Source organism: Podarcis filfolensis, assembly GCF_964270895.1.
Source record: "Podarcis filfolensis genome assembly, chromosome: 14".
Classification (NCBI taxonomy): domain Eukaryota; kingdom Metazoa; phylum Chordata; class Lepidosauria; order Squamata; family Lacertidae; genus Podarcis; species Podarcis filfolensis.
In genome coordinates this window covers 29,207,237-29,232,751 of record NC_139616.1, presented here as the reverse complement: position 1 = coordinate 29,232,751, position 25,515 = coordinate 29,207,237, and the positions used below count along the sequence as shown (strand labels likewise).

Sequence of the window (25,515 nt, the reverse complement as noted above, 5' to 3'; positions counted from 1 at the left end):
TCCCAGAACCCCTCTTGCGAAAGGCATCTTCTGGTGCTCTGGAGCTACCTCTTGAGATGACCCATCTATTTATTTATTGCATAGAATTTATACACTGTTTGATTGGTTTGGTTTTTTTTTTAAAAAAACCCCTCAAAGCAGAACGAAACAATAAAATCATCAGCAAGAACAACTCTGTAAAACAGAGGACAAAATCAACAATAAACTGAAAGCAGACTAAACCACACACCAGCATTCTCCACCTCTGGGTAAAGGTAAAGGGACCCCTGACCATTAGGTCCTTTCGTGACTGACTCTGGGGTTGCAGCGCTCATCTCGCATTATTGGCCGAGGGAGCTGGCGTACAGCTTCCGGGTCATGTGGCCAGCATAACTAAGCCGCTTCTGGCGAACCAGAGTAGCGCACAGAAATGCCATTTACCTTCCCCCAGAGTGGTACCTATTTCTCTACTTGCACTTTGACGTGCTTTCGAACTGCTAGGTTGGCAGGAGCAGGGACCGAGCAATGGGAGCTCACCCTGTCGCAGGGATTTGAACCGCTGACCTTCTGATTGGCAAGTCCTAGGCTCTGTGGTTTAACCCACAGCGCCACCCGCGTCCCCCACCTCTGGGTAGGCTTGTCTAAACACTAGTGTTTTCGAAAGGTGCCGAAAAGGTGAACAGCAAGGGTGCCTGCCTGACGTCCACTGGCAGGGAGTTCCAGAGTGCTTTAGCCATCTAATCTCTCTCTTTCTCTTCCCAGATGAGTTTCCACGACGACCAAGGCAGCTACGTCACCAACGACATGAGCAGTGCCAGCGAGTACCTGAGCAGCAGCGAAGGCAGCTCCTTGACCTACTCCACCTTGTCTGATCACATCCCTCCGCCCCCCATCAGCCCACCCCCACTCCCACCTCCGCTGCACTCCCACGAGCCCAAAGAGGAGCACCGGAGCACGGAGGCCGTGAAGAAGACTCCCTCCTCCTCCTCCTTTCCCTCCTCCTCCGCCCCCCACCCCAAGCCCCCAGACAGCCACTCTCAGCAAGCCCCTCCACCCCCTCCCCCTCCCCTGCCCCCTCCGGTCCCCTGTGTTCTTCCTCCAGTGACTCAGGGCATCATTCAGCGCAGGAACGAGTCCAAGCACATGAGCGTCAAGCGGCTGCGCTGGGAGCAGGTGGAGAATTCTGAAGGCACCATCTGGGGACAGGTAATGTTGAGGATGCTCCATTCAGTTGCATTTAAAAGCACATCTCCCCCCTTACCACATCCACCCACTCGGTTTGCACTCTCTGAAATAATAGACAGACTGAACCACAACCATCCTTTGAGATTTGCTCATCTCTGAATGTTGCGATCCAATTTTCCAGCTGAGTGATGTGCGGAAAAATGCAGGGCGGTTCAACTTTTCATATCGAGCGGGCCACAAGAGTACTTTGCAGGCAGTGTTCGTTTGTTTACTTTTGGGGGCACAAACCTCCACATTTGTAGCTGTGGAGAAGTGCCCCAAATATATAGCAAGAGGCTGGAGCTGTCCTTGTGGTCTGCAAGAGACAGACGAACATTGTAGATAGCAAATCACTGTATTAAACCCAAGGGAAGTCTGTCTTGGAGGCTGCTCTCTCCAGCCACTTCCAGACCAAGTATGATGTTGCTTTCAGTCCCTCTCTGCAGGGGAGGGGAGGTGTGTGTGTGTCCCAGTGGTTGACCCCAAATTACCAGATAAAGGCCTGTTTGAGCACCATACAAGTCCCTCTTGTATGCTTCTGATATGGAAGAAAGAGCATGTTTACCCTCTGCTCTTGGCCTCTGGAATCATTGACCACGCCTTTTCCTTGCGCAGCTCGGGGAGGACTCGGACTACGACAAACTGAGCGACATGGTCAAATACCTCAACCTGGAGTTGCATTTTGGAACCCAGAAGCCAGCGAGTGAGTCCTCCATCTGTCTGTATGTCTCTCTCCGCAAGCTGCCAGATGCAGCTGGGGCAGTGGAGGGAGAGAAACAAGAGCCAAGCCAATCTCGTCTTGGGGATCTTGGCAGAGTCCCCTCCATGGTCCTGAGATGGGCGCACAATTTGCACAATGGCTGCTTGTGAACCCTTGTCAAACTCTGTTGCTGCCCAGTCCCCTTTGGCTGTTGACATGGGAGAAGCATGACCGTCTCCTTGCCACTGTCTTCTCTCCAAGGGGATGGTTGTCTCTTTAAGGGGATTGTCTTCCCTCTGTGTTTCAGTGGGTGGGGGCTTCCTTTGTTTTCTCTGTCCCATCATCCTGGTGTCTTGTGCGTCCTCCCGTTTTGGGTGGGCTGCCAGGCCAAGCCCACCTTCATGTCCTTGAGTCATAGATTGAGAAGATGTGAGGGTGGCAACCGTGGAAAAGGCAGATTCCACACTTGAGATACCGTGTGCAATTCTGGTCTCCTCACCTCAAAAGAGGACATGGCAGAGTTGAGAAAGATCCAGGAAAGGAAAACCAGAACGATCAAGGGGGTGGAGCAACTCCCCTATGAATAAGGGTTGCAATGTTTGGGACTTTTTAGTTCAGAGAAAAGGTGAGTCAGGGGTGATAGGTGGCGCTGTGGTCTAAACCACCGAGCCTCCTGGGCTTGCTGATTGGAAGGTCAGCAGTTTGAATCCCTGCAATGGGGTGAGCTCCTGTTGCTCTGTCCCAGCTCCTGCCAACCTAGCAGTTCGAAAGCACACAAGTGCAAGTAAATAAATAGGTACCACTGCGGCGGGAAGGTAAATGATGTTCCCATGTGCTCTGGCTTCAGTCACAGTGTTCCATTGCGCCAGAAGTGGTTTAGTCATGCTGGCCACATGACCCAGAAAGCTGTCTGTGGACAAACACCAGCTCCATTGGCCTGAAAGCTAGATGAGCTCTGCGTCCCATAGTCACCTTTGACTGGACTTAACTGTCCAGCATTCCTTTACCTTTACCTTTTACTATTTATAAAATTATGCATAGCATGAAGGGGGGGGAGCAGATGTACTCTGAAACTAATGAAGCTTAAGCTTCAGGGCCCCTAATCCTGAAGGAGCCCCAGAAGTTATTTTATTCCGCACTACCTCTCTGCTAAAGGGACGTGGGTGGCACTGTGGTCTAAACCACAGAGCCTAGGGCCTGCCAATCAGAAGGTCGGCAGTTCAAATCCCCGTGACGGGGTGAGCTCCCGTTGCTCGGTCCCTGCTCCTGCCCACCTAGCAGTTTGAAAGCACGTCAAAGCTCAAGTAGATAAATAGGCGGGAAGCTAAGCGGTGTTTCCGTGCGCTGCTCTGGTTCGCCAGAAGCAGTTTAGTCATGCTGGCCACATGACCCAGAAGCTGTACTCCGGCTCCCTCGGCCAATAAAGCGAGATTAGCGCCGCAACCCCAGAGTTGTTCGCAACTGGATCCTAAGGTCAGGGGTCCCTTTACCTTTACCTTTACCTTTCTGCTAAGGAGCAGGGGGCTAGTGGGGGTACAGCAAAGACAAAGAGGCTTGGCAGGTGAATGAGATAAGCCAAGTGGACTTTCTTGAGGAAGAAGCACTGCATGTGAGAATCCCAGGTGGAGAAACAGGACGAAGAGTGGGTGAGCCATGATAGGACCAGGGTCTGGGATTTCCTGTGTATCTGACATCTTGTCTTGCCTTTTGCAGCCGAGTGTCCTTCTCTCTCCAGTCGGGGGTGGGCAAGCTCAGGACGGCGCTCAAGGACCCCCACCCAGCATGCAAACTTCCAGCCCTGCAAGCTCCATTTGTTTCCATCCCATCCTGATCCCATCCGCTTCTTCTTCTTCTCTCTCTTCTCCTAAATCCCTCCGACCCCTGTCCTTATCTCTGATTAAATCTTTCAGTTTCTCTTCCAGAGCCGAGCCCTGTGCCAGAGTCCTTGAAAAAGAAAGATGTGGTTGAGATTCTGTCACACAAAAAGGCCTATAACACATGTAAGTAGTGTCTGGTGAAGGACGCAGCAGGTCCAGGGGCCGAGAGGCAGGCAGGTAAATGAGAGAGAGAGATGTCTGAGCCAACACCAGTTGGGGTCTCTATTGGCAGGACTCAGGGGGTGGGGCCGGGGACTGTGATATTTTATGGGGTGCCAATCCCCTGAAGCACTGCAAGGTCTTCTGGTGCTCCCCTTGTGGGTTGGGGAACATTAAAGGTGTGGAAGAAATGTGCGCAGATTGTGTTTTTAAAGGGAACCAACCTAATTCATGGTTCCCGAACCAAAGCACCACCCACAATGCAGTTCTCCCTTGCTTGAATTTTGCAATGCACTTTGCCAACTAAATATATATATATACTGTGTCTGTTAGGGTAAAGTGAGTACAACAATGCATATATTTGTGAAAATAGCCAAAATGGACTTCATATGGGGAAATTGCACGCAAAAACGTGCATATTTCCTGAAACTTCAGCATGCATAAGTATTTTCATGCAGACTTACAAATATAAAATAAAGCATGGCCTCTAAGTCCTACACAGAGTAGACCCATTGAAATGAATGAGTCTCAGTTAGCCAGGCCTACTAACTTCAGTGGACCTACTCTGAGTAGGACTAACACCCCAAAACCCTGGTGTGAAAATGGGGGGGGGGGATGGACAAGACAGGGAAGAAAATGAGAACCTGAGATGGGCAGATTTGCCTGTCCTTTCCATGGGTGGACTTGTGCTCTGGCCCAGCCTGTCAATTCTGGGTTAGAAATCCTTGGCAGGGCGCCCACCCCGCTCTTCTTCTCTGCCCAGCCATCTTAATTGCCCACCTCAAGCTCTCCCACATCGAGCTGCGCCAAATCCTCTTGACCATGGAGAGCGACCGTCTGGAGGCTTCTCACATCAAGCAGCTGCTGCTCTATGCGCCTGACGCAGAGGAAGTGGAGCAGTACCACAATTACCAGGGCAGCCTCAGCAAACTCAGCGAGCCGGACCAGTTTGTGCTGCAGGTGAGTCTAAGCCAGTGGTTCCCAAATCTTTTCAGGCCCCCTTGGTCCCATAAACGCATCCCCAGTGCCGTCTACCCTATCAAAAGCAGTCTTCAGAATAGCAGTTTGCATTACCCACTAAGATAACGACACAATAAAATTCAGAAAGCAACAAACAAATGCACATGCATTCAAAATCCAATTCAAACTATTTCGTTTAATTAATGCAACAAAGTGGATGAGATTGATCCAGTGAACCCAGCTTTTCAAAGTCTGATAGTTATTTACCCTTCCAGCACCTCCCTGCCCCCCCTTGCCTCTTAGCAACCCCCTAGCTAATCCCATTGCCTCCCCCAGGGGGCACTACTGTCCACTTGTGAACCACTAGTCTAAACCAGGGTTTCCCAAACTTGGGTCTCCACCTTTTTTGGACTACAGTTCCCATCACCCCTGATCACTGGCCCTGCTAGCTAAGGATGATGGGAGTTGTAGTCCAAAAACAGCTGGCGACCCAAGTTTGGGAAAGTCTAGTCTAAACCAAGGTGCTACACAAAGGCAGGGAAGTTGGCCCAGTGTCATGGCGAGGAGGGAGAGCGTCAGTCTGGCTGCATGGGGAGGGGGTCTGTGACCCACTGGGCCATGAACAGATTCAGGTGAGGAGTGTAGTTCATCAAAAGACCATGTGAGATTTGTCTGTTCTTCAAAACACACACATGTGAGACATAAGCACACCCAAGCTCCTGAGCACTCACCCTGATCTGTTTGCACAAAAGTTGTGCAGAGGTTCGGCCATGCCAGATCTCTGTTGATCACTCATCCTTCATTGTTTGTGGGGAGGTTAAATGACATTGAACATTCATGCTCATTTGCTTATGGGGTGTTTCTATGTATTTCCGTCAATCATTTGCTTGTCCCACACTTTTCAATGCACTTCCCCATTATTTCTTAACCCCAAAAAGTCAGTCTATTTTCCCCAGGTAGATTTCTTGCACAAGGGCAGAAGAATGCTTTAATCCACTTCAATTGGCCCAATTGGCACACTGCAAATTACTAACAGTTTGGAGACTCCCGTAAATGCTTTTTAGGCTGGATCTATTCCCTTCTGACATTAAGGTCTGGAGAAGCTCACTGACAAAGAACTGGGAGGGGGAATCCCATTCAGTTTGCAGTTAAAAGCCTGTGTCATGCTTTCTGAAACTGTTGTGCAAACCAAAGCACAGCAATCCTTCAAAATTCATACTTCTCTGAATTTTGCAGCCCAGTTTTCCAGCCCAGTAACGTGTACTAAAACACACTGGTAAAGCCTGCATTAAATGTGTATGTTAGTGAAAATAACACACAAAATCACACTCTGTTAAGGCAAACTGCCTTGCAAAAATATGTACGTTAGGATAAATTTGCAGATGAATTTTCATATGAGGATTTCTGCAAACTAATGTAGAAAACTACACTTAAGATTGGATAAATGAGTAACTGAAATTGATAGCTCCACCCATCCTTGCTGGCTTTGAGATAACCAAGATATGTTTCTATTAAGCACCCTTGTCACTTTGTCTATAAAGCAAATGTGGGGAGGGTCAATTGAAAGGAGGGCCGGCTAGCCCTTGGTTCAGGCAGCTGATCTAGCCCCCACTCCAAGCATTTTTTCCCTGCCCTGCCCAGACCTCAGCAATTTTGGTGGTAGCGAAAAGAGATGGTGGAATAAAGTGGGGACTCCCCTCCCTGTTCCCTTCCTCCTTCCTCTTCCAGATGCTTTTGGTACCCGATTACAAGACCCGCCTGCGCAGCCTCCACTTCAAGACCACCCTGCCAGAGAAGATGGAGGAGCTCACAGCCAGCTACGAGTGCATCTACAACGCCTCCCTGGAGCTGAAGAACAGCAAGAAGCTGGCCAAGATCTTAGAGGTCAGGAGAGGTGGTTTTGTTGCTAGTGTACACCACCAGGGGGCAGCCGCTTTTCACTCAGCCAGAGTTTGGTGGCTCCTTCCCTCCTGGTTCTAGGGGTGGCAGGGGTTCACAACTCTAGGCATTTAGAATGCAAACGGGCAAACTCACTTCTTACCTGACATCTTTATTACTCCAGAAAGGTCCTCCCATGTTTTCCAAGTGCTTCTTTTGAGAAATCTGACAAAGGAATGGAACAGAAGCACAATCCTGGAGTGATTGTGCATCTTTTTTGTTTTTTGTTTGCAAAGGACTGCTCCTTCAACAACAACAACAACATCATCATCTTTAATTTGTATACCGTCTTTCTATCTTACGATACTCAAGGCGGTTTACAAGCTGAAGAAACAAAAAATGTACATCTTATAACAATCTAATGCAATACAAAAATGTGATAATAAGACAACAAACAACCTACATCAAAAAAGTAACATTCAACAATCATTGGAGTAGTATAAAATAATATCAGCATATAAAAGTTACAGAAATTCACCCTTAAATTTACGATAAATAATTTCTAAACTATAATCAATAAAAGAACGGCAAGCCACAGTACATGAAATAATACAATACAAATTGAGAAGCAGAGACTAGAGGGTGGAGCAAGGCAGATGGAAAGAGGCCTTGCCTGATGGAGTCTCTCCTTGACATGGGAATGGAAAAAAATGCAGTCCAAAATGCCCCTTTCTTTTCAGCTGAGCTTTGCTGGGATGCAGGTGCAGCCAGGGAGAACTTTGGCTAGCCTGCACTCTCCTTCCCCACCTCCCCATCCAGCCCGCTTTCTAAAATAAAAATAAAAATCTCTATCTTATGTGAGAGAGGAAGGACTGTAGCTCAGTGGTAGAGCAGCTGTTTCACATACAGAAGGCCCCAGATTCAATCCCCAGCAGGACCTCAAGGTAGGACCTGTGGGGAATATCTCCCACCTGAGACCCTGGTGAGTCACTCCCAGTCAGTGCAGAAGTACTGAGCTAGATGGACCATGGTCTGACCAAGTATGCGTCAGCTTCCAGTGTTCCTCCTCCCGTCTCAGAGGCTCAGGTGGTGGCAGTCCAGGACAGGGCCTTCTCTATGGTGGCCCCTTAAGTTGTGGAACTCCCTCCCTACAAAGGTGTGCCTAGCACCTTCATTATACAGTGTTCAGAGAATGCTGAAGATGCGCCTCTTTACCCTGGCTTTTGACTCTGGGAGGCATTTGTTTTTAGGACGTACCTTATTTTTATTCAAATTATTTCTAATATGGAGTTTTTTATAATATATTTTTTATTGAATTTCCTTTTTTATATATAAATTAACTTCAAATTGAATAATTACATTGTTTCATGTATTGACTTCCCACCCAAACCTCCACAGCGTTTTGGTTCAAGACCTTTTCTACTGCATTATATAGCAAACTCTCCTCTATTACAGAAACCCATCTCATACAATTACTTTATCGTTTACTTCCGCTGCTCCTATGTCGAATCCTGCCCTGTCAAATTTCATTTGTCTGGTTTACGTTTTTCAAATAGTTCACAAAAGGCCTCCATTCTACTCTAAAAAGTTCATTATTTCAATCTCTTAATGTTGCCGTCAACTTGGCCATTTCCACGTAGTCCAATTCATTAAAGTTTTTAATATAGTATTTTAACACTGCAACGTGTAACCCATTCTGGAACCTTTGGGTGAAGGCCAGGCAATAAGTATCTAAATAATGTCCCTTATTTAAAGCTGCCCAATTTGCTGGCCATCAGAAGGGGTGAAGCACCCCTGCTGCTAAAAATCTTCTCTTCTCCAAATCCTCACTTCCCCAAGCTGTTTTCCTTCCAGGGTGAGCAGCTCTGGGGCTTCGCCACACGTGTTCGTTCACCTGTAGTGTGTAGTTGGCCCCCCAAGGGAGAAAAAGAGGCCAGAGGACCTGGCAGGTTCCCAAACTATTCTTCACACCCACTGATGAGGCCACGAATCACGCCTGGTTAACAGCACAGCGTCCTCAGCCGGCTGTTGATTAACCCAAAAGTTATGTTCGAGACGTGGCATGCATTGGGTTCTCGCCCCATCCCCGTCTTGGTCTGCCCTTGGGACTCCTGGAGACATAAAGCTCATCTTTGACCCAAGGGAGGGGTTAGAAACTCACACAAATGCAGGGAGTGTTGGGGCAACAGCGCAGTGAATGGAAGGTGACCAGAGGCAGAGGTCTTTTCTTCTGGGTCTTCTCCCAGCCTTCCTTAGCTTAATAATAATAATGTTTTATTATTATTATTTTTAAATAATATTTATTAAAGTTTTAAAGGTTACAAAAAGAAAAAATAGAGAACACCATATTAAACAAAAACAAAACAACACATCACAATAATGAAAAAGAAAAAAAGAGAAAAAAAGAAAACAGAAAAATAAACACAATTAAAAAACACAACAAACCTTCCCATAACTTATCTTTCATTCGCTTGTTTCCTTCACCTCCTCACACCTCCCTTTTTTGTATTCTAGTTCGGTTAGCTATTTCAGCAAATCCTTTCCATCTTTTCCAGTTTTTGTCCTTATCTTAATATAATGTGACTTTACTTTCGCTCTTTTCACCAATTAACATTCTGTTTTTTCTTAAGCCTTTATAACATTTCTGCTAAAACCACATAACTTCATTCCAACATCCTTCTAACATTCCTTGATTTTACAATGTTTCTGTAAGTAAACTTTAAATTTCTTCCAATCTTCTTCCACCAACTCTTCTCCCTGGTCTCGGATTCTGCCAGTCATTTCCGCCAATTCCATGTAGTCCATCACCTTCATCTGCCATTCTTCCCGGGTGGGTAGATCTTGTGTCTTCCAGTACTTTGCAATAAGTATTCTTGCTGCTGTTGTGGCATACATAAAGAAAGTTCTATCCTTCTTTGGCACCAATTGGCCGACCATGCCCAGGAGAAAGGCCTCTGGTTTCTTCAGAAAGGTATATTTAAATACCTTTTTCATTTCATTATAGATCATCTCCCAGAAAGTCTTAATCCTTGGGCATGTCCACCAAAGGTGAAAGAATGTACCTTCAGTCTCTTTACATTTCCAACATTTATTATCGGGCAAATGATAAATTTTTGCAAGCTTGACTGGTGTCATGTACCACCTGTAAATCATTTTCATTATATTCTCTCTTAAGGCATTACATGCTGTAAACTTCATACCTGTGGTCCATAACTGTTCCCAGTCAGCCATCATAATATTATGTCCTACATCTTGTGCCCATTTAATCATAGTTGATTTCACCGTTTCATCCTGAGTGTTCCATTAATAATAATGTTTTATTATTTGTACCCCTCCCATCTGATTGGGTTGCCCCAGCCGCTCTGGACGGCTTCCAACATATATAAAAACATAATAAAACATTACACATGAAAAGCTTCCTCATGCAGGGCTGCCTTCATACGTCTTCTAAGGGTTATATAGTTACTCGTCTCCTTGACATCTGATGGGAGAGCGTTCCACAGGGTAGGTGCCACTACCGAGAAGGCCCTCTGCCTGGTTCCCTGTAGCTTCACTTCTCGCAGTGAGGGAACTGCCAGAAGGCCCTCGGAGCTGGACCTCAGTGTCTGGTCTGAACGATGTGGTTGGAGGTGCTCCTTCAAGAGGCAACATCCTTCAAGAGGCAACGTGATAGAAATTTAAATTTTTTTACATGGTCCAGAGAAAGCAGAGAGAGAAAAGTTTTCTCCCTCTCTCTTAACACTGGAACTTGTAAGCATCTGATGAAGCTGAATGTTGGAAGATGCAGGACAGATTTTTAAAAAACCCATTCTCTTGCAGTTAAACTGTGGAACTCCCTTCCACAGGAAGCAGTGTTGGCCACCAATTTAGATGGGTTTAAAAGATGGTTAGGCAAATTCACAGAGGAGAGGGCTATCAATGGCTATTAGCTTTAATGGCTCTGCTCCGGCTCCACTGTTGGACACAGCAATGCTTCTGAACGCCAGTTGCTGGAAACCATGGGAAGGAAGAGTGCACTTGTGCTCATGTTCTGCTTCTGGTTTCCCACTGAGGCATCTGGTTGGCCACTGGACTAGGTGGGCCATTGTCCTGATCCAGCAGGTTATTCTTATGTTCTCCTCTTTTGCAAAAAAAAATCAGTGTATGCTTAAGCAGTTCTTAGACAAAAGCCTATGGAAAGCTGCCATATATTGAATCAGACCCACTGGTTCATCTAGGTCAGTGTTGTGTGCACTGACTGGCAGCAGCTCTCCAGGGTTTCAGAGAGGGAGTCTTTGCCAGCCATCCTTTGAGATACCAAGTATTGAAACTAGAATCTTCATGCAAGGCACATGCTCTATCACTGAGCTAAGACACTTTCCTCAAGCAACAGAGAAGAAAAACATTGACAGCTAGAGGTTCCCTATTTCTAGAGGTCAGCATCAAATAAGTTCTGCTTTTACCAAGAGAAATGGACAGGAAGGACTCTGGGGGATCTGTGACACTGGGGGTTGGACTTGATGACCCTGTGTGTGTGCCTTCCAACTCTACAGTTGTATAATTCTATAAGAATTTTATGCATACAGGACCCCTGAACCATAGCTGTGGATCTTGGGTGCAGAAAAAATATGGCATGGTTCTGCCCCACCTTGCCCTGGTGGACAGCAAGAGCTATTCAACAGTCAAACAAACTACCATGGAAGGTGGTGGATTCTCCTTCCTTGGAGGTTTCTAAGCAGAGGTTGGATGACCACCTGCCAGGGAGTCTTCAGCTGTGAATCCTGCATTGCAGGGGGTTGGACGAGAAGACCCTTGGAGTCCCTTCCAAGTCTACAATTCTGTGACCAGCTTCTCCTGAACAAATTCTTGATGGGATTTAGCATGTTTGGTGCTGCAGGGAAATCTATCTGGGGGTGGTCTGGAAGGTGATCCGAGCAGCTAATGTGTTTTCAGCTCCTTGTGTAGCAGAAGTCAGTCCCAACTTGTGAAGACAATGAAGATGCATTGTGCAGAATTGGACCTCGGTCTTGTGTAGACCACCCTTTGCCAACCTGATTTCCTCCCAGCGGTTTGGACTACAACTCCCATCAGCCCCAGCCAGCATGACTCTAGGTTGCTGGGGTTGCTGGGAGTTGTAGTCTGAAGTGTTTGAAGGCCACCATTTTGTGGGAGGTTCTACCTCAGGGTTGGGAAGAGAGGAGGGTCCTTTGACTGGCTACTCACAAGAAATTCCCTTTGCAGTTTGTGCTGGCCATGGGCAACTACCTGAATCATGGGCAACCGAAGACTAACAAAACGACCGGCTTTAAGATCAACTTCCTCACTGAGGTAAGTGGAGTTGGAGCAGCATTCTTGAATTGCAAGGGGCTGGGTCCCTTCCAACTTCACAGTTTTGGGATTCAATGAGCCCTCCAAGGGGAGAGGCATTCTCTCTTGGCTGATGGCATGACTGGTGGTCCCTGGACCTGGGGGCCAAAATGTGGCCCTCCAGGCCTATCTGTCAAGCCCGCATCCCCAGGCCACACCTCTCACCAGCTCAAGTGCTTTTGCCTGGGCTGGTATGTGTCCTCAAGCAGGGTGATGCTTCTTGCTTCCTGGGCAGAGGATGGAGAGAGATGAGTGCATTTGTAGAAACCTCAGGCTTCTGTGTGGGCAAAATATTCGCTTTCAAGATACTCTCTGCTACAGTCGTCAACCAGAAGTCCAGATGGGGAAGAGGGTGGTGCTTGTGCCCATTTAATAGCTGCAAAGGACTAGGGATTTCCCCTGGTCTAGCCTGCCTTGCAAGTTTCATCTGCTGAAATCATCAACCTCTGCGCAACAATTGCTTGTGAAATGTATATCCCGCCCTTCTTCCAAAGAGGGAACTCAGTGTGGTTCAGAACAAAAAGGAAAGACAAACCCACAGCCTTTCTCAACCTGTGGGTCCCCAGATGTTGTTGAACTACAACTCCCATCACCCCTAGCTAGCAAGGCCAGAGCTCAGGGATGATGGGAGTTGTAGTCCAACAACATCTAGGGACCCACAAGTTGAGAACTGCTGGGCCTTAGAACATTTCACATTTAAATCACAATCAGCTCATGAAATAGTTGCAGATTATTACCGCAGTGCAATTTACCAGCAAATCAAAGGGGCAGGAACTGCCCTGTCCTCTTATTCCTGCTTGCTCTGAGGTCTGACTAGATGACCCTCTGGGTCACTTCCGGCTTTAGTTCTATGATTCTTTTGCACCCATGTGGACTAGAAGCTTTGATGTAGTGGCAAATGCCTGCGCCGAGTCAGCTACATTCTCAGGCTGAGCTGCTTGTGGCCTGAAGTTCCCCTGGCAGCCTTCACTTCCAACCCTCCATCTTTCCTTTGCTTTGTTCCAGCTGAATACCACCAAGACTGTCGATGGAAAATCCACCTTCCTGCACATTCTTGCCAAATCCCTTAGCCAACATTTCCCAGAACTCCTGGGCTTTGCCAAGGATCTGCCCACCGTGCCACATGCTGCCAAAGGTAAAACAGACGAGGATGGAGTACCTAGGAAACAGGGGCTCTGCAGATGGCTTAGACGACAACTCCCATCAGCCCCAGCCAGCTGTGCGATCCTGGGCTCACAGAGGTTATAGACCAAAACATCTGGGGGGCATCAAGTTGCAGGAATGCTGGTGCAATATTGTTGACACGGACTGGCAGCAGGAGCTTTCCAGAGTTTCAAACAGGGGCCCTCCCAGAACACCCCCATCCCCAAGATGCCATTGAAGATGGAACCTGGAGCAGATGCTCTAACCACTGAGCTACAGCCCTTCCACAAGGGGTTCCACGCTAGACTCTTTTATTCCTTGCTTTCCTGCACTTAGCTGGAATTAAACAGAGGTTCCACACAGCTCTTAATATACTGCTTTTTAATCCCTTCACCATTCCTTTTTTTTAAAAATCAACTATTTACAGAAGAAATGGATCATGCCTATTCAGTAATAAGTTTGGTTCAGCAACGGGCTTTCCCCAGGCATCTTGAAAGCTTCCTTCTGCCAGGTTAAGCTTCCAGTTTCATTGTTTCACATAGACTTGAGCTGGGGGATTGGTGAGGAAGGGTCTCATTTCCCCCTCGATGAGCCTCTGTGAGTTGCCTCAGGGACAGTTTCAGGGAGTGGGGCAGAGTGGCTGGGAGAGGCTTTGGGAAATAGCCAGCTAAATCCTTCTATTGGCACAAGCATTTAAACTTGTGCAATGGAACTAGCCTCCCTAAATCTGTCCTGGGGTTTCCTGCACTCTCTGGAGCAGATTTGGGGAGCAGGGAGATGTGTGTGTGGGGGGGAGTTCCATTGCACAAGCTTAAATCTTTATGCTGATTTGCACTACATTGGATGCCTTAGGGATCGCCTGAACCCTTCTATCCCAGCTTGATCAGTGAGATAATTTGTAAGAGCATTGGCCGTCATTCTGTAGGTTGGCAAGGCTCATGCAACATAGAAACCAAGCCTTTTGAGGCATGCTTTGCTACTTCTGCTCTCATGTGTCTTTGTCACATGACACAGCCCAGTCCGGTGGAATGCTCTGCCACTAGAAATTCAGCAGGTGCCTTCTGTGCCAGGTTTTAAATGCTTGCTGATAACTTTTCTATTCTGCCAGGCCTATGCAAGCAATTAAGAATACATCTTTCCACGATGGTTAGTTGATATAAGTTTTTAACTTTTTAATGGTGTGGTTCCATGTTTTTATTGCTATAAACCACTTTGATGTATATTTTTTATGACACAGTGGTATACAAATATCTTTTATGAACCAACCAGCCAAAAAACCCATAGTTTACTCATTTCCAGGTTACTTTTCCCCAACGCACACTTTCTAGTGGTGAACTAGTCATAGGAAAGAAGGAAATCAGAAACCAGGAAGAGAAGAATTTCAAGAAGGAATGGGGAAAATTTACAATGTATTTAGGAGAACATTGTAAACAACTAAAAACTTTGGTAGGATTTTGAGTAATGCTTGTAAGTTTTTAAACAAATTAGAGAAAATAAGATAAGCAGTAGGAAAAAAAAGGTTTGATAATGATAACCATGGAAGGGCAGAGGGAAGTCGAAGGAAGCAGAGAATTCTAAATGAAGAGGTGAATGATGTGCTTGAATTTAAATTTGTTATGTAAAACTTAATATATTTTTTTTTAAAAAAAGGAAAGAAGGGGACGTATCTGTCAGAATCCTCTTCTCTCTACTGCTTTTTCTTCCTCAGTGAACCAGAGAACATTAATGGCTGACCTCCACGACCTCCACACCACCATTGCTGAGATTGAGGTTGCCTGCCAGAACATGGGGGATTCCCCGGAGGACAGGTTTGCGACAGTGATGGATGTATCCTTTGGTTGAAAAGGCCAGTGTGCTGCGGACATCCTCTCCAGCCCAGCGCGTAGCGTGGGGGGTGGGTGGGCAGGGGCGCTATAGCCCTGGGCACACACAGGGATTCCCGTTCTGCCCTGCCTGCCACCGGGGGTCTCTGTGCCCCAGAGCCCGGCCTGGCGTTGCTGCCACGTCCCTGGTCTCCTTGCTGAATGGCCGCTCAGCCAGCATCAGGGGGAGTCACCTGCCAAGGGCCACGTCGGCCCACAAGGCTCCGCCGCTTCCATCCTGATTTGCTTACAGGGTGTCTTCCCATGAACCATTTGTTTATCTCACATTTTCCAACACATTTCTCTGTCACTTCCCGAAGTGCAAAATGCTGGATTCAGTTTCAAAGTGGATTTGTTGTGCTGCGAAGGCAGAGCAATTCAATCCTCTTTAATTGCACAAACCCAAGTCTACGTTATGCACTCAAATTCCTCCTGCAAAATAGTGACATTGAACAGACCCTTTGTATTCATATCAATTTGGTCCCTGCAGGGGCTTTGTTAGCAGGAACCCCGCCCCCGGGGAATGGACTCCCCCCCTCCAACCTTTTCACTATTGCCCCCAAGCATTTCTGAATTTGGGGGAATTTTAATTGGAGGTGCTCTTGATAGGATGTCAATTTGAGTGAATATATCAGTCTGAAATGATTTTATCTGGAGATGATTTGGAAGTAATAAGTGGGGGGAGAAATATTTAAAGAGGAGCTAATCTGGAGTGATTTAGGGTGGAGTGCAAATTAACCAAGGAAATGAGTGTGATTTGGATGGGGAATTAGGTGGCTTCTGCTGCCTGTGACATTTAAAAGCCTAAATTTGCACCTGTTCATATAAATTGGCATTTGATAATTTTATGCAGGTTTTATGGAATGAACCTTTTTAGTGCTTAGCAACACTTCTGGGCTCCCATGTGCATCCCTGTGCATAAAATGGCTGTGGGTTTGTTTTCTTTATCTCATAATTGGGATAAATGGAGTGGGGGGGCATTCTTTACCTGCCGCTTAGAGTCTGTTTCCTGTGGTCAGTTCAGTGGTTCTCCTCTTAAGTACTGGCAGCCCAGGTACGCAGAGACAGTGGCAGAGTTTATCCTCCTTAGCCATCCTCTTCAAGGCCTTCCTGGAAAGTGCTCATCCCACCATCCAGTCCCTGAGTGACCTCCAACACAGAGCCATGGATGAGTTTGGCAAAGTTTTGTCTTTCTTTGGGGAGGACTCCAAAGTCACAACCTCTGAAGCATTCTTCGGCATTTTCGCCGAATTCATGAGCAAGTTTGAGGTTTGTTTCCAACTTACAAATAATACAAGATGTTTTTAAAAATGCATTATTTCCATGCTACCTTTTGTAGCCACTGGCTTGGTCAGTGCTGCTCACAATACCATAAAAACGCAGGACTGCATCCAACTAGGGAGGGCGGAGAATTCAGATGAGAAGTGAAATGGGAACGGGAATGGCTGAAGTTTGCTTAGTCGTCCCATGCCCAGAACAGAAGTCAAACCAGCAGATATGATTGGGATTCCCTATTGTTGTTGCAAGCAACCAGGTTCATTGCATTCACCGCACCACCCTTTGCATTGTTTTCTTGTACCAAAATGAATGGGATGGGAGAACAATGGTAACATAACTTACATGATTAATTTTGTAAACTAAGTTGCACAGTTTCACTGCAGTGGACCGTGAGATGAATAATGTCACTTTGGGCAGAAGGCGGACTGCAGCAGAATGGAAACAGCACTGCTTGCGACGAATACAGGGCAGAAGGGGAAACGATGTCTTCTTACACCTCCCATATCCAGTGTTAGTTCTACTCAGAGAGTAGGCCTTTCGAAATTAAAGGACCTAAGTGTGTCCTGTCTATTACAGTGGTACCTCGGGTTACATACGCTTCAGGTTACAGACTCCGCTAACCCAGAAATATTACCTCGGGTTAAGAACTTTGCTTCAGGATGAGAACAGAAATTGTGCTCCGGTGGTGCAGCGGCAGCGGGAGTCCCCATTAGCTAAAGTGGTGCTTCAGGTTAAGAACAGTTTCGGGTTAAGAACGGATCTCTGGAACGAATTAAGTACTTAACCCGAGGTAATAATAATAATAATATAATAATTTATTATTTGTACCCCGCCCATCTGGCTGGGTTTCCCCAGCCACTCTGGGCGGCTTCCATAGAAACCAAAAATACACTAAAACATCACAGATAAAAAACTTCCCTGAACAGGGCTGCCTTAAGATGTCTTCTGAATGTCAGGTAGTTATTTATCGCTTTGACATCTGATGGGAGGGCGTTCCACAGGGCAGGCGCCACTACCGAGAAGGCCCTCTGCCTGGTTCCCTGTAGCTTTGCTTCTCGCAATGAGGGAACCGCCAGAAGGCCCTCGGCGCTGGACCTCAGCATCCGGGCAGAACGATGGGGGTGGAGACGCTCCTTCAGGTATACTGGGCCGAGGCCGTTTAGGGCTTTAAAGGTCAACACCAGCACTTTGAATTGTGCTCGGAAACGTACTGGGAGCCAATGTAGGTCTTTCAAGACCGGTGTTATGTGGTCTCGGCGGCCGCCCCCAGTCACCAGTCTAGCTGCCGCATTCTGGATTAGTTGTAGTTTCCGAGTCACCTTCAAAGGTAGCCCCACGTAGAGCGCATTGCAGTAGTCCAAGCGGGAGATAACCAGAGCATGCACCACTCTGGCGAGACAGTCCGCGGGCAGGTAGGGTCTCAGCCTGCGTACCAGGTGGAGTTGGTAGACAGCTGCCCTGGACACAGAATTGACCTGCGCCTCCATGGACAGCTGTGAGTCCAAAATGACTCCCAGGCTGCGCACCTGGTCCTTCAGGGGCACAGTTACCCTATTCAGGACCAGGGAGTCCTCCACACCAGCCCGCCCCCTGTCCCCCAAAAACAGTACTTCTGTCTTGTCAGGATTCAACCTCAATCCATTAGCCGCCATCCATCCTCCAACTGCCTCCAGGCACTCACACAGGACCTTCACCGCCTTCACTGGTTCTGATTTGAAAGAGAGGTAGAGCTGGGTATCATCTGCATATTGATGGACACCCAGTCCAAACCCCCTGATGATCTCTCCCAGTGGCTTCATATAGATGTTAAAAAGCATGGGGGAGAGGACGGAACCCTGAGGCACCCCACAAGTGAGGGCCCAGGGGTCTGAACACTCATCCCCCACCACCACTTTCTGAACACGGCCCACTGTATTGTTATTCAGACCCACTGAAATTAATGTTAGATGCACGTCATACAACCTGAAATGAAGAAAGACAGAAGCACTTAACAATCATTAAAAAATATGTGTGCCAGGAAGCTTCATCACATGCAGGTGGTGGTGGTGGGATTTCTGCTGGTTGGAGCAAATAGTTGGCTCTGCGTGTGAAACCTCAAGAGTTAAGAAACCCCAGAGGACAGGACAGTCTTGGAGAAGGGCATCCTTTGCTAAACTGGGGCCTTCCAGATGTTTAGGATGACAATTCCCATCAGCTGGGACAGCTGGGGTGGCCCACAGTCGAGCACCTGTATTGCAAGCAGAAGGTCCCGGGTTCAATCCCCGATGGCATCGCCAGGTAGGGCAGGGAGAGAGTCCTTGCCTGGAACCCTGAAGTGCTGCTGCCAGTCAGTGTGGATAATACTGAGCTGGAGGGACCAAAGGTCTGGTTCGGTATAAGGCAGCTTCCAGCATTTGGGTCGCAATTTGCCACAATGTGATTACAGTTCGTGACGGCCTTATGCTGTGATGTGAGGCGGTGGAGACACTAGATGACTGATTTGCCAGAGGCCCTGAGCTGTCCCCTTTTGACTGGCAGGCCTCCTGTAGGGCTTAAGAGAAGCTTGCCATTGCACCAAAGGGGAAAGCCTTCCCTGTTGGACACCCCCTTGTGTGTTCTTCGCTTGGTCTTGTCTTTGGGGAACCCCCAGGGCTGCCTCTCACGCCTCCTCCTTCTCTCCCCGCAGCGCGCCTTCAGCGACGTGCAGGCTGGCGGTGAGCCCCAGCGCAGCCCCAGGATGACCCCGCCTCTTGCCTGGTGATACAACAGCCTGTCAGCCGTTGGGTGTGGCCAAGAGAAGATGAGGGGGCTGCATCTCTGCTTGGCTTGGGAACTGCCGGGGAGAGAGAGAGAATGAGGGACCATCACTTTGTGCTCTTTCTGGTGCTGGAGAAAACACCTCTGTGGCACTCCGTTGTGGACCTGGATGCAAGAGGGCAGGAAGCAGGAGTTGCATCAGTGGCCATTCTGGCTGTGAGACCCTCTGGATGTCTGTGGCTTTCTACGAACTGTTCAAGGACCAGATTTTTTTCTCCCCTCCATTCAGGACATGCATTCCTTCAGCCCACCCAATCCTAAGCCTGGCATGTTAGTGGATGGCCCAGGGCACTGAATCCCTGTGGATTGCTGTGGTTTTTTTAAAGCCCTAGATCTCCCACTCTTTCTCTCCCCACTTCTTTTAAAGCATAAACCTTTTTGAAAAAAACTTTGCTTATAGGGAAACTGGACACACTGCCTAGTGCAGTACTGGCAAGACCCCAGACCCTCTCACCATCCTAATTTGTATGCAACCCAATCCACATATAGGACACCAGGCCCAGAAAATCATGTTCGGTATCGGATAGCTCAGAGTAAGCCCTGACAGCAAGAGCAAGAAGTTTGGGCTTCCATTCCCCGAAAAGTTCAGCATTTATTTGTATAAATCACCATGTGCAAATCCTGTTAGGCACATTTGTATCACAGGGCTGATTCTGGCAACACCCCTGCCCTGAGCTGTGAGACCCAGGACACAGAGAGGGACTGGCAGAACTTCCTCTCATTTCTCCCCTAAATTTCATGGGCCTTTATGAGGAGTCTGGCTTCTAGTTTCATCCAACCAGTTTACTGTTGCATCTGGGCAGGGCAGGAGGAGGGAGGTTTGTGCACCAATTCCCCAAACAGCTTCTCCTTGGGGAATTCTTTGATGCCCCTGGCAGGTATCTAAAGTTGCCCAGGCTGAGACGCTTTGCTCTTCCGCCTCAGCTAGTCCTGGTTACCTTCTGGGCTCTGCAACCTGCTCCCAAAAAGGGGTGTCCATATCATCAGAAACACATCAGGCCAGTCGTCTGGGGAATGCTTCTGCCCCAACCGGTTCACCCTGGCAAATAAGACTGAAAGCATCCAGGACTGATCACTCCCTGAAGCTGCACTCTTCTCCCTGGGAAGGCTTCATCCTCATCTGGTGCTCTCCATATGTTTTGGATGGCAACACCAGCCCACATGAGGGGCACCAGGCCGGGGGATGCTTGCCTGGGCTGTGGCAAAGCCTCTTTCAGCACAGCAGAGCGAGTGGAGTTGCTCATCGCTCCATGAAATACAAGGAGCTGCCTTATACTGAGGGATGCTGTGTGCAGCCCAGGACCAAGCAGAAGCTTTTCTATTCCCCACCTGCCCCACTTACTCTAGGTTCTCTTAGATGGAAATTAAACCCAGGACTTTATTTTATCTCCATCCCACCACCCATTGTGCTTCAGGAAGAAGCCACCTTTCCCATCTAACCTTTTCTCTCCATGCCCCTCTGGAGTAAGCAGCTTCTTGGTAGCCTTGGCCAAAAACACAGACTCGTCACCACCCAGTGCATTAACTACACTTGACCTTAGTGGGCTCTTGGGCTTTTCATTTTTAAAAATTCTTCCGTTGTTGTTTTTAAACCCTGCCCAGCTGTACCATCCCCTTGCTACAAACTGTTTCGTCTTGCGCTGCTTCAAGTGCCAGGTATTGGCGTCTCTCCTCGCCATAGCTGAGCCACCCAGGTTCCCATTTGTGGTTCTTCCAACCTTCCTCCAACCTGATGCCCTCCAGATATCTTGGACTACAACTCCCATCAGCCTTAGCTGGCAGGACCATATGATGCTAGGGCTGATGGGAGTTGGAGTTCAAAATGTCGGGTGGGTGCTGGGTTACCAGGAAGGCTGACCAGTAACCAGCCTTGCCACTGGATGATCTGTGCCGTGTCCAGCTAATCTTGTTCAAGGAGCTTTTCGAGGCTGTTGTATGACTGTTCTGACTTGACGTTGCAAAGTGACAGAGCCTGGTCCCCCTCTTTGCTTCCAGACAATATCTTCTTGTGATGTTTTTCAATGATTGAAGAGCTCCTATCAAGGACGATGTATATATGCCCAGAGCTGAATTTCCATCCAACTTGACATGCTCCCCTCCAATAAAGTGATGCTGTCCTTGCAGCAAAACCTTTTGCATGTGCAACGTTACATCGCTTTGATCCCTGATGTGGGACCAAGCCTCTAGAGAGGGAGACTGTGGTTTGTTTCTGGAGCTGGCCAAAAGATTGCTGCAGTGCAAATGTGGTTTTGGTGGCATTCAGAGCTCTCTCTCTCTTTCTCTCTCTCTCGGTGGGTGGGTGGATGTTGATGGTGCACAAAGGCAGGAAAAGCAGAGTGTGGCATTGTGTAGGCTGCAGCTTCTTGAGACACTCATATTTTTAAAACACACATTTCTGGTTCATTTGGGTTGCAATGATATGTGAGTGCAAGGCTTGGTGATATCTTACAAGCTGAGCAGGCAGGTAGGGAGAGGCAACCAGGCATTGATTGGGTCCCAGTGGGAGGGATGCAGCTGTGTTCACCCTTTTCTACAGCAGCCCTTGCTTGAGGGCACAGCCTCTTCTCTCCTCCCCCCTTGCAAGTCAATGGAGAGATCAGTCCATCCATTAGCTTTCACTAATCGTTGGTGCAGGTGCATCTGGAGGTATCCAGGGAAGGGAGAAAGGTGACCTTTCAAGAGCCACCCACTTCCAGTTTAAGGACAGCTGATTACAGTGACATTTGCCACAGAGATGTGAGTTAAAGAAACGTAAGGAAGCAATGCAGAGCATGCAACTGAAGACCCATTGTCCTCTTTGCTGCAGGGATGGGGGAACTGCTGGCTATCCAGGTGTTGTTTGGGCCAGCCAGGATGTTTTGTTCCTAGGGGCAAAACTGAAAATTCTGCCCCAGCCTCCTCCTCCACCTCTGCCATGTGCCTGCCCACCACCCTCTGTCATATGCCCACCCAGAGGGTGGCAGATGCACAGTAGAGGAGGAGGTGGTGGCGGTTCTGTCACTCCTCCCAGCTGCTGAGAGCCTGCCACCCTGAGGCAACTGCCTCAACATGTCTCTTGGGTGGGCCGGCCCTGGTTGGACTACTCATCCCCATCAGTCCAAGCCAGGATCACCAATGGTCAGCGATCATGGGAGATGTAGTCCAGCAACTGCTGGAGAGCTGCAGGTTTCCCTCCCCAGACGGTTGCCTCGCCAGTCCATTGTGAATGGCACCCGTCACTCATGGCCAACAACCAAGCATGTTCACAGTTCCAGATCTCCACTGACTTCCTGCACAGCCTGCCCTGAGCTTTAGCCCACAGCCAATGCTGTGTCTGCCGTGACAGTCAGCGTGCCAGGAGCGAGAAACACTCTGGTCTGTCACCTGCTCTTTGCTACGCCTTGGCAGCGGATCTGTCTCTCGATGGGCACGTGGTTCTTTGTTGATAATGCAAAGTCTTCTTGGTGAGGTCATGTGCAAGGGAGCCCTGGCGGCCTTGGCAGGGGTGATCATTAACTGCGAGCAGGTCAGCCACATCACCTGCTCATTGATGGTCAGAAAGTGGGTCAATGAAAAACAGCAACTCTTCCAAAGTAACCCTGGCTCTCTCCTGCTGCGTTTTGCTGGGTCCTCTGAAAATCTCGCTCAGTAACAGAGTTGGCATTCCACAGGTCCCACTGCCAGCACAGGGCACTTGCACTTTTCTTTCTGTTGCTGTTTTGTTTGTCTAGGTGTTGATCTAAATCTAAAATATGTAAGCAGTAGCAGCTTGCCGGTCATTTCTTGCAGACGTAACCACAGCTTAAAGTTGGAACCACAACTTTGTTGTTGTTTAGTCGTGTCCGACTCTTCATGACCCCATGGACCAGAGCACGCCAGGCACTCCTGTCTTCCACTGCCTCCCACAGTTTGGTCAAACTCATGCTGGTAGCTTCGAGAACACTATCCAACCATCTCGGCCTCTGTCGTCCCCTTCTCCTTGTGCCCTCCATCTTTCCCAACATCAGGGTCTTTTCCAGGGAGTCTTCTCTTCTCATGAAATGGCCAAAGTATTGGAGCCTCAGCTTCAGGATCTGTCCTTCCAGTAAGCACTCAGGGCTGATTTCCTTAAGAATGGATCCACAACTTAGAACCTACTCATAATATTAAAGACTCTAGTCCACTAGGTCTCTCCAGCTGTTTCCATGGGTCTGGGCAAGTTGTCTTATTGATCGTTGCATCTCATATGGGAGATGGATTAAGCCCAGGTGTTGTGCAAGGATAAAAGTCTCGTCTTGCCTCTGGCTGCCCTGACCTGGCATGTCAATTTCTCAGCCAGAGCAACAAACCACATCTGAGTAAACCACGAGTCTATTGACAAAACCTTCTGCAGAGTGCCAACATTTAGCAATTTCCTAAAAAGCAGCTCCCAGCAAAAATGTCCGCAACTCCAGATGAGGGCTTTGTGAAGATCTTAACTCCCCTCTCACCCCCACCGGCCCCGAAAGGAGAGCAGGGGTAGGGTGGCACAGTGGCTCATGTGATGCCCTGAGATCACTTTGGGCACAATGCCCAGGGATGGGGCGGCTGTTCTTTTGTGCAAGAGGGTGGCAAGGCAACTGAGGCCCAGCTTTCACTTGTCTTGATGGAGGACGGTGTAGCAATGAAAAACGCCAAAGGAGAGAGAAGAGAGTTCTGGAGTGCCCAGTCAGCTCAGCTTTTGCTATGGAGCCTTGTCAGCTGCTCTTCTGTCCCAAGAGGATGATGGTGCTTCCACTGGTGGGTAAACTTTGGTCAGTCCTTCTTCAAGTATGCAACCACTGCAGGGTGGGAGGCAATGGGTTCCCCCCAAGATGTAGACCTTGCAGTGAAGGGGTGGAGCTTAGTGGCAGGGCACCTGCTCAGCATGCAGAAGGCCCTGGGTTCAATCCCCAATGGCATTCTGTGTAAGGGCTGGAAATGTCTCCTGCCAGAAACCCCAGAGGGAGTCAAGCTCCATTTACACTGCACATTTAAAGATCTCTGATTCTACTTTAAACAGCCACGGCTTGCCCCAAAGAATTCTGGGAGCTGTAGTTTGCTAAGGATGCCTGTTCATCTCCCAGAGCTACAATTCCTAAGGTGGTTTAGCAATCAACTCCTTTTCCCGGGGAACCCTCTGAGGGATATAGGGAGCCTCCTAACAACTCTTGGCACCTTTAACAAACCGCAACTCCCAGAATTCTTTGGGGGAGTCATGAATTCTGTTCTACATTGACCCCTGAACCTTCGCAATGGGTACTTTGAGGGCCAGCCACACTTGCCCCATAGGATGACGGAGATCTCCAGAAACCCTCCATCCTAAGCAGCTGTTCTATCACATCTGGAACTTCTGGAATCCCAGATGTTTCTTGAGGTCTATTTATGCTTTTATTTGCATTTATTTATTTATTTATTACATTTTCATCCCTGGCTTCTCTACGGAGGGAGTTCCAAAGTCTGGGAGCAGCTACTAAGAAGGCCCTGTCCCATGTCCCTGCCAAGTGTGCCTGTGACACTCAGAGGACTGAGAGAAAGGCCATCCCTGAAGATTTCAGAGCCCAGGGCAGGTTCATATGGAAGAATGTATGTAGTGGCCCAGTCTTCTTTGGAGGAGTATAACTACAGTTGACTCGCAATTTGCTTGTTGGCGGTTACATTCCAGGAATTGTGCATAAAGCCAAAATTGAGTAGAGCTAGAAAACCCCTGGAATTGCCCCCATGGGACCATCCCTACCTTTCTGAAGCCAGTGTGCCTTGCCCCCTACACAAGGCAGAGAGCTTTTAAGCACTCCACTTTGCTTATCGGGATCTAGGAGGCTCCCATCAAATTTCACGGGAGCCTCTTGGAGTCTGCACAAGACCTCCCCAAAGCCCAGTAACCAAGAAGAGCTTTAAAGCTCTTTCTGCAGTGGGAAAACCAGGCACAGAGAGATATTCCAAGCTCTCCAGTTTGTGTGCCTTTAATTTGTGCAATTGCATGCTGGCCGGCTGCCAAGTGCATAAAGCTGCGATCGATCGTGCAAGCAAGTTGTGGGTCGACTGTATTATTTCTGGAGGGCTCCAATACATCGTCGTCTGCATTTGTGTTGGCTGCAATGAGGCCACAGCCCAGGTTGCTTCATTTCGTGGGCCAGTTAAGTGGGAACAGCCTGACTGCAACTCACCCTCTTCCAGAAAGTCAAATGGTTTGGTGGCAAGTCTTTTTCCGAATTCTGCTTAGAATTTAAATGTTGGAATAAAAAAACTGACCCAGGTGCCTCAGTGTTTCAAGGTGAAGATGCCTTGCTGTGCCCCCTTTCCTCTGCTTTTGAGATGCAGGTTACTGGGCACAGGT

At 48.3% G+C, this 25,515-nt stretch overlaps 1 protein-coding gene across 5 annotated transcripts in view; it reads left to right on the top strand.

Moving 5' to 3' along the window:
- Positions 1 to 21,336, top strand: part of GRID2IP (Grid2 interacting protein) — a 68,671-nt gene extending 47,335 nt beyond the window's left edge. For 3 of the 5 annotated variants that reach the window (XM_083584696.1, XM_083584695.1, XM_083584698.1), the window contains 10 exons: positions 742 to 1,185; positions 1,819 to 1,906; positions 3,814 to 3,903; positions 4,703 to 4,899; positions 6,628 to 6,783; positions 11,998 to 12,084; positions 13,129 to 13,258; positions 14,975 to 15,093; positions 16,233 to 16,397; positions 19,072 to 21,336. In XM_083584696.1, coding sequence (XP_083440822.1) covers positions 742 to 1,185; positions 1,819 to 1,906; positions 3,814 to 3,903; positions 4,703 to 4,899; positions 6,628 to 6,783; positions 11,998 to 12,084; positions 13,129 to 13,258; positions 14,975 to 15,093; positions 16,233 to 16,397; positions 19,072 to 19,146 — 1,551 coding nt within the window. In that variant the 3' untranslated portion in view covers positions 19,147 to 21,336. The remainder of the gene's footprint in view (positions 1 to 741; positions 1,186 to 1,818; positions 1,907 to 3,813; positions 3,904 to 4,702; positions 4,900 to 6,627; positions 6,784 to 11,997; positions 12,085 to 13,128; positions 13,259 to 14,974; positions 15,094 to 16,232; positions 16,398 to 19,071) is intronic. The other 2 variants (XR_014541369.1, XM_083584697.1) reach the window with 2 other exon arrangements.
- Positions 21,337 to 25,515: the final 4,179 nt, after the last annotated feature.